The sequence below is a fragment of the Melozone crissalis genome, unplaced genomic scaffold (assembly GCF_028551555.1).
Source record: "Melozone crissalis strain CALT ecotype California unplaced genomic scaffold, PUWL_Pcris_2 ptg000057l_1, whole genome shotgun sequence".
NCBI classification, from domain to species: Eukaryota; Metazoa; Chordata; class Aves; order Passeriformes; family Passerellidae; genus Melozone; species Melozone crissalis.
Window position 1 is genome coordinate 5,928,242 of NW_026535835.1, and position 13,374 is coordinate 5,941,615.

The following is a 13,374-nucleotide window of genomic DNA, read 5'->3' on the forward strand; positions in this document are numbered from 1 at the left end:
AAGTTAAACATCATTAAACTTTAAAGCTCTAACCCAAAAAAAAAAAAAAAAAAGGAAAATTCATAAATATTACATGGCTGGAATGATCTTACATCATCTAGACACAAAAGAGTCTGAAATCCAGCACTGCCTGGCTGGGGATGAGCTGTGTGTGCCACAGGGACTGGAGGAAGCCCCTGCTCCTCCATCCCCACAGTGGGAGTGACATCCCTGCCACTGATCCTGGGAGACTTCAATTAACTCAATTAACCCTGCTTTGGGTTTGCTGGTGGTTAGAGGGATTCCCTGGTGATAACAGCTTACAAATCCCCAAGGATATCAATCAGTTGGGGATGGGAGAGCTTCTCCCTCTCCCAAACCCCAGCTCTGCCTCCTCAGACCTCGGCTCTGCAATGGGAACACAGAGGCACCAAGGTAAAAAGGAGCCCAGCCAAGCACTGACCTTCCTTAAGCTGTTCCAAAAATACATCTCCATCCATGTGCAGCCCTGAGCCTTGTCCCAAACCACCCCAGCCACAGCAGCACTGTCCCAGTAAAAATAACCCACGGGGAAAGGTCATCCTGACCATCCTGAGGGCAGCCCCTGCAGCACACTGGGGTTCCCCACGCTGGTGACCACAGAGTCACAGTGTGGGTGGGAAGGGACATTAAAAATCCTCCAGAGCCATGGGCAGGGACCTTCCACTGTCCCAGGCTGCTCCAAACCCTGTCCAACCTGGCCTTGGGCACTGCCAGGGATCCAGGGGCAGCCACAGCTTCTCTGGGCACCCTGTGCCAGGGCCTGCCCCCCCTCACAGGGAGGAATTCCTCCCTGACATCCCATCTAAACCTGGGAAGAATTCCTCCCTGACATCCCATCTGAACCTGGGAAGAATTCCTCCCTGACATCCCATCTGAACCTGGGAAGAATTCCTCCCTGACATCCCATCCGAACCTGAGAGGAATTCCTCCCTGATATCCCATCCAAACCTGCTCTCTCTCAGTTTGAAGCCATTCCTTTGTCCTGTCACTGCACACCCATGTCACAAGTGCCTCTCAGGGTGGGCTGGCAGGGCTGGGCTGGCACAGGCTGCAGTGAGGAGGGGCTGGGATGGGATCAACCCATCCTAGAGCAGAGCTGATCCCATTCCTTCCCTTGCAGGTGCTCTACAAAACCGCCTGGAGCGAGAGCGTGGGCCGGGACTGCTCTGCCTTCTGTGCTAAGAAGTGAGTGAGGACAGGGCTTGGTTGGTGGGGGGCTTGGTGGTCTGCAGCAGAATTTTTTGGGCACCCCAGTGCTGGAAACAAGGCCAGTTAATTGGGCTTTAAACCCAATGAGGGAGGGGGGAGAAAAAGCTCACGGAACAGGGCAACCGGTTGTGTTCGGTTGGGTGCTCTGCAAAGCCTCTCCTGCCCAGGAGGAATCCTGATAAAGGTTTATAATCAAGATTTATAAGCATGACCCTGGAGACCTGGGGGGTGTCAGACCTGTGCCATGACCCCAGTTCCCTGCTGGCCATGGCTGGAGCAGAGCACAGTGCTTATCCTCAAGGAATGACCCCTTGGAATTGGTGCTGGGCTGCCCAAGCACCCTGGGGCACTGCCAGAGCACCCTGGGGCTGGCTGCAGGTTAACGTGGCTCTGCCCTCTCCCCAGGTATGCTGACCACCTGCACGAGTTCCACAGGAACGGGGACGCGGCTGGGATGTGGCAGTGACAGCTGGACACGCAGCCGGAGCTGTCCCCGCTGCTGTGCTGTGCTTTGCTTTCTGCTTTGTAGGATGAAGGCAGTGATCCCCCCCCACTCCCACCCAGGAAATTAAAAACCTCAGCTAAGGGAGAATCATTTCCCAGCCCTGAGAGCTGCAGCAGTTCCCATGCTTTCCTCAGAGAGCTCAGTCCTTAGCAGAACACGTGGAAAATGCAAGAGCAGAGGTTCCCCTCCTGCCCGACCCACATCTCTCTCCATCCTGTCTGAAGCCCAGTGCAGCACTGGGTGGGCTAAATCCAGCCAGAAATGAGGAGGAGAGGCAGCCTGCTGAGCTTGCATTGTCAGGTGTTGTTTTGCTATTTGAGAATTCCTGCTTTGCTCCAGCCCTGGGCATCTCCTGCCCATCCTGCTGGGCACTCACAGGTGCCCTTCTTGACCTGGAGCCCTCAGTCTGGGAATAATTAGGAATATCTAGGACTCAAAGGGCATGAAGGGAGGTGCTGCTGGTCAGGCCTGACCTCACAGGGATGCTCCAGACTCTCCTTGCTGAGATGTTTCTGCCTCTTAGGAAACCACAAGTCAAATCAAGCAAATGCTGGTGATGGGGTTTGCTGGGTGATGAGCACTGGGCTGCTAATTTGGGTTGATTTGGGGAGACAGAGGTGATAGGAGAAGCTCCAATTAAAAAGAGCAGGTCCCAGCAATCTCTCCTTCCTGCTGTGACCACATGGTGAGGGAAGGTATTGGCTTGTTAACGTGGCCCTCAATTAAAATTCCCCTCTGTAGACAGGAGAGCAGCATTGCTCCCAATTAATATTTCATTGCAGGTTCCCATCCATCCCCATTCCAGTAGCTGGGAGACAGGGCCTCTAACAGAGCATGCAGCAGGGAAAGGCCTCACATCTGCCACGGGCAGCCAGGGTTTATTTATAGGAGCTGTGGCCAATGGCAAAATGTAAAATACTCCTAAATTGAAGGGAGGGATAAACCCTGAGGGACCAACCTGCACCTGTCCTGCTCAGCACCGGGAAAACTGAGCCCAAGTGGAAGGGAAGCAGTGAGGGGGTGATGCTGCCATGGCTGGGGCTCTCTGCACAAACCAATCCACTTCAGGTCTGGGGGAGATGAGCTGTAGCTGCCTGAAATCAGTAGATGGGAAACATGATCTAGGGAAGGGTGGGCTGCTTTTTGAGGCTTTGTTGGGAAGGTTAAAATTGCTTTTTTTAGCAGCTGTATGTGGTGTCTTGGAATTGCAAAACTTCTGCAGCTATTCACACTTGTACTCCTCATAAATGACTTAAAATAGATGTCGAGTTCTGTTGGACAAGTAATAAAATAAACTTAGCCTTGCATTGACTGGGCTGGCTTTTGTGCTCTGTTTCCTTTTTTTTTTTTTTTTGGACTTTTGATATTAAACAACTGAGAAATGTCCTGCTCCAGTGCAAGGGCAGAGTGTGCAGCTAATTTTAGAAACCCATTACAGCAGCTAAAGGCAGCGATGTCTCGCAGCGCCACGGAGGGCAGGACCTCTGTCCCCATGTGCTGCACCACGTCCCAGCTGCCACCAACACCAGCATCCCAGGGGCCTGAGGAAGCCCCTGGGGATGGAGGCACCACGGGAATTGGGCCCAGGCAGCTCCAAACCCTGAGATATTCTGGATGTCCCCACGTGGCTGCTGGCACAGCCGCCCCAGCTGGATGGTGTCAGCTTGCCTGGCTAATTTTGGTGAGCTGCTCATGATCCCCCTCTTCCTCAGCTGCCTTTCTCCTGGCTTTTCCAGCCCTGGGAGACCCCAGGCTGGCAGAGCTGGACTGCTTTGGGCTTTTCCAGCTTCCTTTGTGCAAGGGGAGAGCCAGGAGCTGTTCCCCCACCATGAGGTTTCTTTACCTGGATCTTGCCAGTCCCCCCTGGAGCTGCTGAATCTTGTCCCTCAGGCACAGCTGTCACCTCCTTCCATCCAAAATGACCATGACAAGCTCACTGATTTGTCCCAGAATCCCTCCTGGGGAGGGCAGGAGGTGGATATGGGCTGTTGTTTCCTCTCCTGCTCTCTCAGTTTTGCAGCTTCCAGCAGCTCCCACTGCCGTGGCATGGCCCTGCTCCCCTTGGCTGGCTCACCTAGCCCTGGGGACCTTGCAGCAGCCCAGGGATGTCCCCAAAGCCACTCCAATGGCCCAGCTCTGCCAAACCCTGTGTCCTGAGCTGGGCAGGGCTCTCAGGTCACTGCCCAGAGCCTCAGCCAAGTGTTCAGAGCTGCTCCCCAGAGCTGTGCTGGGCTCCAGGGGATGCTGGTGATGCCAGGCAGAGTGTGCCAGGACAGTGGGATGTTCCTGCTCAGGACAAAACAAAACCCTGCAGTTTTGGTGCCTGGGGAGATGCCCTGCATGTCAGGGGTGTCCTGGAATGGCCAGGCACAGGGGATGGCTCCTCCAGCCCCCAGCACCTCCTGGCACCTCCAGCCAGGCTTGGCAGTGCTGTATGCAAACCCCTTTCCTCCAGAAAAATGGCATTGTGCATCAATTAAAGCAAGCAGGAGCCCCAGTTTCAGGTAAGAGCCCCAAAGCAGCTCAGGGCAGGATTTGCCTGGAGGGAGGGGAGCAGCACTGTCCTTGCTGTCCTGGCACGGGTGGGATTTGGGCACAGCCAGTTCCCCATTCCCTGCCTGATCCAGCTCTGGGGTGTCACTGGGTTTGGGGGACACACTGAATTCTCCTTAGAGCCACCTACAGAACCCAAACACCTCCTCAAACCCCATTTCCAGCCAGGCCCAGAGGGCAGCCCCAAAGCACCCCACAATCTGTCCCTCTCTTGGAGCCAGGGGGAGAAAATGGGAATTGTTTTTTTTACTAATTTGATTTGAAAACCCCTTTTATCCCTGAGTGATTCAAAAGAAAAGGATTTCAGCGACCCCTTGCTCTCCCTTGCTGTTTTAAATTTAATTATGGGAAACAATTTTAATTAGTATCGACAGATATTCAGGAAAATAATTATGGGCAAACCTGTGCTTCTTATATCTGTTTAACCTGCGAATCTCCCAGCCCATCTCCGGGACCCAGCCTGAATTTCGGGGGTTTATCTGCTGATAAAAGGCTGCTGGGGAAGCTGGGCTGGCTAACGAGATAACAGGCTGCTCACATCTGGGTCACAAGTTCAGTTTTTGCCGTGGGCAAAGGAGACGAGAGAGAGAGAAATCGGTGCCAGGATGTGGCCAATGTGTGGTGATGTGGGGCTGATCCCGCTCCAGGATGGGATTCAGGATGCTGAACGCAGAGAGCAGCTCTGTGCGCAGAGCAGGCTGCAGCAGCGATCATTGCAGCGCTATAAAATAGCAATAATGCCATTTCCGAAAGGTTTCCTGGCTGTGGCAGGGCTGGCACCGGGCGGGGGTGGGAGGAGATCGATGGCTCCGAGCGGGGCTGGATGCCAGAGATCCGGCAGGAAAGGAGATCAGACACAAACACGGCAGAGCCAGCCCGGGGGATTCCAGCTCAGGGGGGACCCAGGGAGCCTGGTGGGTAAACAGAGAATGGGGCAGGGGCAGGGCATGGGCACAGCCCGTGCAGGGTGGGATGGAAGGGGTTTGGGTATCTCCATAAAGGCATGGATACGGCCCATGCAGGATTGGGATAGAAACAATTTGGGTATTTCAATAAAGGCACGGACACAGCCCGTGCAGGGTGGGATGGAAGGGGTTTGGGTGTCCCATAAAGGCACAGACACAGCTCACGCAAGATGGGATAGAGGGGGTTTGGCTATTTCCATAAAGGCATGGACACAGCTCCTGTGGGATGAGATAGAAACAGTTTGGGTATCTCCATAGAGGCACAGACACAGCTCATGCAAGATGGGATAGAAGGGGTTTGAGAATCCCCATAAAGGCACAGACACAGCTCACACAGGATGGGATAGAGGGGGTTTGGGTACCCCCCTAAACGCAGGGACAGAGCTCCTGTGGGATTAGATAGAAGCTGTTTGGGTATCTCCATAAAGGCACAGACACAGCCCATGCAAGATGAGATAGAATAAGTTTGGGTATCTCCATACAGGCATGGACACAGCCCATGCAGGATGAGAAAGAAGGGGTTTGGAGGATGAAGGCAATGATGTCCCCCACTCCCACCCATGAAATTAAAAGCCTGGCAGTTTGGGTATCCATAGAGGCATGGACACAGCTCCTGTGGGATTAGATAGAAGCTGTTTGGGTATCTCCATAACAGCACGGACACAGCCCATGCAGGATGGGATAGAAGCACAGACACAGCTCACACAGGATGGGATGGAAGGGGTTTGGGTATCTCCACAAAGGCACCGACACAGCCCATACAGGATGAAACAGAAACAGTTTGGGTATTTCCATAAAGGCACAGACACAGCCCATGCAGGATGGGATAGAAACAGTTTGGGTATCTCCATACAGGCATGGACACAGCTCCTGTGGGATTAGATAGAAGCAGGGACACCTAGTCCTGTGGGAGAGGGGACAGCAGCCAGCAGAGGGATGGGGGCAATGTGGGAATCACAGTGGGGTTATCCCAGCGAGGGGCTGGCACCATCCCCTGCTGCAGCAGAGCTGGGCACCCCTGCCACAAGCTCTGATAACACCTGAGCCCCCTAACCCTGTTAATAACTACCCCTAAGTGGGATCCTGCGCAAACCCCACTCTCCAGCAGGGGAAAGAGGCTCCCCCGTGCTGGTAATTTGTGTTTTATTGCTTCCTGTTGTGTGAGACATCTGAGGGCAGGCCGGGGCCGAGAGCTGGTGCAGCAGATGGAGCCCCCCTGCTCCCTCCCCTGCTCCTTGTTTACAGAGTCTCCCTGGAGATGCTCAGGCTTTTCCAGCTCCCAGGGGAAGGGAAGGGAAGGGAAGGGAAGGGAAGGGAAGGGAAGGGAAGGGAAGGGAAGGGAAGGGAAGGGAAGGGAAGGGAAGATCTTCCCCTCCTGCCCCAAAAGCCTTGTTCCCTTTGAGGCAGGGATTGGGTTTGGGATTGGGATTGGGATTGGGGTGGGAGCAGGAAAGGCTTTGCCATTCCCTGCAGAGAAAAAGCCCCTCAGGGATCTCACTGATGGAGGGGACTCCATCACCTCCCCCAGGAGCAGACCCTGAGTGCCTGGGGGTGGGATGGCTCCTGTCCTGTCCCCTGGTGTCCCCTCCTCTGGGGTGGCACAATCTGCACCTCCCAGTGCCCTGGCCCTGAACTGGGATTTTCCAGGGCTTTTTCCCAGTTCCCCTCCACACAGCAGCCCCTGCAGGTTCACAGGGTTATGGAATTTCCCTGGCTGCTGCTTTGGGCCGTGTGGCTTCATTTTGGGACCTTCTTTAGGGGCACTTTGCCTCTCACACCTTGCACAGCTCTCCACAGGCTGCTGCAAAGATGGAAGCTTTCACAGCCAAGGGAAGGTTGGGGTTTTGGAGCTGCTAACATTTTTAAAGAGCTGCTCTGAGTCCAGGCAACGATGGTTTTTCCTTTAATATTTAATGCTTTTTTTTTTCCTCCTTTTTTTTATTGAACACACGTGCAAGGGAGCGTTCAGAGCTGCTGCAGGGAGCTGGGCACTGCAGGAACACCATGGCCAGCCTGACCCAGCAGCATGGGGCTGCCTCAAAGCCAAGGTTGCCAGAAAGGCATTTTCCAGCCTGTAGGAAAAGCAAAACCCTGTAAAACTGCAGTGAAAAGGCCACTTGGACCAGCAGAGCAAGAAATGCTGGGGAGAGGATCCTGCACAGCAGAGATCAGCCCTTTGCCAGCAGGAGCAGTGCAGTTCTCCCCAAGGTTTCCAGGTGCAAGGAGCTGCTGTTGCTGGAGTGTTTGCACGTGGGAGAGGTGAAACCCTTTCCTCTGTGCCTGAAATCTCCAGGGTTTGGCTCCTGCTGGCTGGAGGCTGCAGAGGGACCTCTGGCACAATGAGATCCTGGAGCAGCAGCAGCATCGAGGGAGCGCACAGCTCTGTGACACCCGGACAGAGCAAAGGGGAAGAATCTGACCTGGCACAGCCCCGGGGATGTGGTCCTGAGGTGCCCAGCTCCACCATGCTGGGTCAGGACAGGAATGCCAGGCTGTCCCCAGGCTGTCCCCACGTAGGGGGACACACAGCAGCAGCTGCAGGAGGTGAGTGATGCTCCTGGAACCCCCCTGGCCAGGGCAGCCCAGCCACGGAGGGTGTGGGGAGGATTTTGAAGCCTTTCCCTCTGTGCAGGCAGAACAAAGCCTGTGACAGCATTGCCCAGGCACAGCCCCAGCAGAGCAGAGCAGCACAAAGAGAAGGGACATTTAAGAGACAACCACGAGCAGCTGATAAGCTCTGACCTCTGCCTGCAGGAACAGGAGGTGGCTGGGAAGAGAAGGTGCACAAGGAGCCTGCTCCTTCCCCTGGGACAGAGCCAGCCCTGGTGACCCAGCAGGGCCAGCACAGCCCTGGGGTGAGACAGCAGCAAACACGCTGTGGTTTGGGGTGGGTTTTTAGCTCAAGTTTCAGTTCTGCAGCCCCGGTTCACATCCCCCAGCACAGGGAATGGTGTGGGAGTGCCTGCCCCGACACGGGGCTGTGCTCACAGCGCTGCACGCTCGGCAGCTCCGCACCTGAGATCCGCCAGCAGGTGCCGGGAGGGGGCTGGAGCTCAGCCACAGCATCGCCTGGCATTTGCAGCAGCAGGAGGAGGAGGAGGAGGAAGAGCAGCAGCACGGCCAGACTCCGGTGGCTTCCCCCGAGGGAGGGAAGGAGGTGCCCTCGGAGGTGGTGCTGTTTGGACAATCCTCTCTCAGGTACAGGGAGGGGATGCTATGGGATGGTCCTGTGCAAGGGTAGGAGTTGGACTCAACGATCCTTGTGGATCCTGCCCAACTCAGCTTTTTCTGGGATTTTGTAGCAGGAAAAAAGCATAAATAAAATAGAATTACAGGATAACACAGGGTCAGTTGAGAAAGTTGGGATGCACCCATCTCCCTTCAGACGTGCTCCCAGGAGACACAGAAGAGCACAAACAGATCCTGCTGGTGCATTCCGAGGGGCCCAGAGAGCTCCATCCCAGCAGCAGGAGAGACTTGTCCTTCTTGGAGGCACCAGGATCAGGCAGAACACACCACTGTAAGATGGCAAATGCTGAATTGTGTCTGCTGATACAGAGCTGAACACACCTCTGTGCTCCTGATTCTTCCCCAGCACCATCAGGGATGCAGAAGGATCAAGCCCTGAACCCTTTTCCACTTGACAGTGAGACTGCACTCCCTCCCCACTCATCAGCCCCAAATATTTCTCCCTCCCGTCTGAGTCAGACACTGAGAGGTCGCTGAACACAACCCTGGACAGATGTTTGGAGCACAGAATAGCCATCATGTGGAGAGGGACAGGCTGTGAGCACACAGAAAGGGTGTGGGGTGGGCTGATGCTGAGAGCTGGCTGACCACCTCCTGCCTCAGCTGGTGCTGTCCATCTCCATGCAGACTCCCCTGGTTATCCCACAGAGAGATGAGGATGGGTTTTGGGGCTGGCTTTGCATCCCTTTCAGTTTTTACATCCTCCCCCAAGGAATTTCAGGCTTTGTTCTGGTCTGTGGTTGGGCTTGTCCATCTCTGAGGTCATCCTGGGAGAGCAACACTCATCCAGGGCTGCACAAACACTCTGGGGAAGAAAAAGCTCAGGTCACAGAGGAAATATTAAACACAGATTTTGTGTTGAAAGGAAAGGGCTTTGCTCCCTCTCAAAGGTAAATCCTGAGATGCAGGGTGAGGAGGAGCAGGGAATTTGCACATCAAGGTCTTCCCATCAGTGAAGGCTCCTCCAGCCCCGTGGCTGCGCTGTCACTGCCTGTTTGCCTTCTCCAGCACACCAAAGGACATTTTAAAACAATTTCTCCTCCGCAAATAAGCACAAACCCAAACCACTGCTTCTCCAGGTTCCCTCTCTTTCCCCCTTTCATCCCCGTGACATCTCCCTCCAACAAATCCTCCCCTTACATCCCATTAGGGACTGCTCCTGGACAATCTGCAGCTGTGACAGCCCGGGAGGTGCCTGGGGGCTGTCTGCCTGCCTGACAGCTCGCACACACACCCGGCTTTGCCGTGCCTGGAATGGCTTCACGGCCGGGCTGGCGCTGCCCTCCAGGCTTTTCCCGGGATGCTCACAAGCCTCCCCTCTCCACCGGGGTGCTGTGGCTCGCAGCACGAGGGTTTGGTGGATAATCAGGCACAGCACGGCGGTGCCAGCTCCCCGGATCCCCCCACAGCCCCCCGGGATGTGGTGAGGATGGAGCCGGAGCTCCGGGCTGGCTCCACTCGGATGCCGGATGCCTCCGGGCACAGGATTTCAGGATTTCAAGGGCACGCCACGCTCCAGCCGGGATGCTGCCCTGCCAGCAGCCCTCCCCAGCGCTGGCTCAGCCACTCGCTCGATTCCTTCCAGCAATTTTTTTTTTTTTTTTTTTTTTTTTAAGGCAGCTAATCGCTCCGAGGGAGTCCCGGAGTAATGAGAATTGGCAGGAGCGGGCAGATATTCAGTTTATTCACCACCAGCTTTAAATCATTTAGTACAGTAGAAAGGCCGTGGTTCCACAAGCTTTGCTCCTCTCGTGGGTCCTGTTAAAAGGGTTTAGGGCTGAGTGGGAACAGGGAACAGGAGTGGGCATGGGGGCTCTGCTCTGTGTCTGAGGGGTTGGCACAGCCAAAAAATGGGGACAAGGATTTGAGCCAAAGCTCATCCCCATCCACAGGAGCTCCCACCAGCTCCAGATTGGGACTCGTGAAGGATTTTTGTCCTGCTTAAGCAGCCTGTGGGTTTGGCTTTAAAAAAAAGCCTTAAAAAGGCAATTTGGGGAGCTGGCCCGGGGATGCTCCTTGCACAGCAGAACGCGGTTCCTTGGGGATTGCTGAGAAAAGTCACGGGAGAAGTTAAACTTTCACCCTGGCAATTATTGTAAATCTCTCTGGTCAAGGCCCAGACCTAAAATTAGCCCACAGAGCCCTTTTAGAGGTTGGGATTTTTCACTTGATTTTCCAAGTGACCGACCGGCAGGGGAGCAAAGCGTGCCCTTCCACACTCAGAGCTCTGGGTGTTCTTTACTTGCAGCCCCTGTGTTTGATGGAAGCAAGGCCAAGCATTCCAGCCTGGTTTTACACAGCCTGGAACAAGCAGCATCCCATGGAGGGGAGGCAGGAGAGAGCCTGTTGTGCACCAAAGCCTTTGTTTTGGTTCATGAAAGAAACCCCAGCATCCCAGCCCTACCCTGGGCTCCTGGTTTTGCTGTGAGTGATGGTAAAATCCAGTAAAATCTGGGATGCTGGGCTTTCTGCTGCCTGCATGGGAGCAGCCAGACCCTCTCTGCACGGCCCTTTCCCTTTAGAATGGTCTGGGGGGTCCCAGAGCATGCAGGGCTCAGCATCAGCTCCGTGCAGCTCCCAGCCCTGCTGCCAATCGATAGCGAGTGCAATGAAAACCTTAATGAAATTCCAGCCTGAGAGACTATTGATTGTGTGTTTTCTTTAAAAATGGATATGAATGAGAGAGAGGCTTTTCAGAGGAGGCAGCAGGGGAAGGGAGGGGAGTGGAAACGCGTTGTCAGCTGCTGTGGGAGGTGGGTGAAGGTGGGTGGCCCAGGGTCACCTGCACTCAGCAGAGGGATCCAGCCCCTCTGTGAGCATCCATTCACCCCCAGAATGCCCCTGGGAAGGGAATCACAGAATGGCAGAAACATTTAATGGTTTGGGTTGGGAGGAAACTGAAAGCTCATCTCGTTCCATCCTCTGCCATGGGCAGGAACACCTTCTGCCAGACCTGGTTGCTCCAAGCTCTGTCCAACCTGGCCTTGAAAATGTGACCAGCCAGAAGCAGGAGGGAGAGAATCCACCCAAAATCATCACAAATGAGCCATAATGGAGAAGATCAACCATCCCTGTCCCAGTTGTGCTTTTGCACTGTCCTCTTTGGCCCCTGCTGCTTTGGGGGAAGAAAAAGCAAATGGTGCATCACTCTGCGCCAGCCCTACAACAAATCTCCTTCTTCTCCCCCTAACCAGCCTCTCCCCAAATCTCCCCAGAATACCCTCGTCAGGGTGATGGGACAGTGAGGAAGCATAATAAATAAATATTAATAATAACACTAATGCTGAAATCCACCTTTCTCCACCTCTTATATAACCAGCATTGTCTTAATCCTACAGGTGCTTTACAGAAGTAAAAAGGATTTGTTCCTCCTGCAAATCCCTTTTTTTCCCTTTTTTTTTTTTTTTTAATGGTGACTCATCCCTATCCCTGCATGGACACGCCATGGGGAGGCTGGGGGGCTATGCAGGATCCCAGAGGCAGTGTGACCCCCAAATCCATCCCTTAAACCCCTCTGGGATTCAGTTCCCCTATCCTGGAGCTTGATCCATCCTGGCCCACCCTGTCCTGGGGTTCAGTCTGAATCCCCTGGCAGGGAAAGTGCTCTGGGATGTGTCCAAAATGCATCAGCAGCATGACAAAGGTGGGCAGTGGGTCCAGACCCCAAAACTCCCCCTGGAACCACTCCAGTCACACCCACTGGGGATGTGGGTGTGGGGGGATCACCCCAATCCCCTCCCCTGGGCACTGCAAGGACAAATGCTGGGTGATGGATGGGGTGAGCAGTGAGCAGCCCCCCTTCAGAGCACGGGGGAGCCCTGCCACGATTTGTGCATCTCGAGCATCTCGGGGACCTGAAGACTTGACACCTTGAAAATTTAGGGCGCTGCCCAAAGATTTGCAGCGCTCCCAGGAGGGCTGGGGAGCCCGTCCGAGGATTAAGGGCTTTTCCTGAGGATTTGGGGTGCCCCGTGTTATTCGGGGCATTCTGGCAGGCACGGCCCCAGGCCAGCCCATGCGGGGCGGGGGTGTCTCGGTGTCCCGGGGTCCCCTCGCTGGCCGGGGTGTCTCGGTGTCCCCGGGGTCCCCTCATTGGCCGGGGCTGTCTCGGTGTCCCCGGGGTCCCCTCGCGGAGCGCTGGGCGGGGGCGGCGGGGCGGGCGGGGCCCTTTAAGGCGGCGGGGGCGGTGCGGGGGGCGGCGCTGCCGGCGGGGCGGGGGGCGGCCGGGCCGGCCGGAGCCGAGCCGAGCCGAGCCGAGCCGCGAACCGAGCAGCGAGCGGGGCCGGGTGAGCGCATCCTCCGGTACCGACACCGGTACCGGCACCGCAGCGGCGGGCGGGGATTTAGGCGGGGATTTATTCGCGGTTCTTCCCCCCCGCTCCCCCGTTCAGCAGCGGCTCCCCCGGCCGGGGGAGGCTCCCGCCCCCCGCCGCTGCGGCGCGGAGCGTTCGGGAGGGTCCCCGAGCCGCCCCCTCCCCTCGCACGGCGGGGCCGGGCCAGCCCCGCTCCCCGGTGAGCATCGGGGCGGCCCCGGGCCCGCGGGGGCGGGGGGCGGTGATGGGGCAGACCCGGCTCGGCCCGGGGGAGCGGGGCTGCAGCCTTGGCTGCGGCTCTGCCGGGGATAGGGGCTGCTCAGAGGGATGGGGGCTGCTCCCAGCCCTGGGGGCTGCTCCAGGGGAGCGGGGCTGCAGCGTTGGTTTGGGCTGCTCCGGCCCTGGGGGCTGCTCAGGGGAAGCGGGGCTGCTCCTGGCCCTGGGGGCTGCTCTGGGGATGGGGGCTGCAGCCTTGGCTGGGGCTCCCCTGGGGATGGGGGCTGCTCCCGGCCCTGGGGGCAGCTCCGGGGATGGGGGCTGCAGCCTTGGTTTGGGCTCC

General features: G+C 56.3%; 1 protein-coding gene across 1 annotated transcript in view; it reads left to right on the forward strand.

Annotated features, from left to right (window-relative positions):
• Nucleotides 1–3,047, forward strand: part of CUX1 (cut like homeobox 1) — a 273,254-nt gene extending 270,207 nt beyond the window's left edge. Inside the window, exons 22-23 of the mRNA XM_054287447.1 lie at nucleotides 1,142–1,206; nucleotides 1,636–3,047. Of these exons, the coding sequence (XP_054143422.1) occupies nucleotides 1,142–1,206; nucleotides 1,636–1,696 (126 nt within the window). The 3' untranslated portion in view covers nucleotides 1,697–3,047. The remainder of the gene's footprint in view (nucleotides 1–1,141; nucleotides 1,207–1,635) is intronic.
• The last annotated feature ends 10,327 nt before the right edge of the window (nucleotides 3,048–13,374 follow it).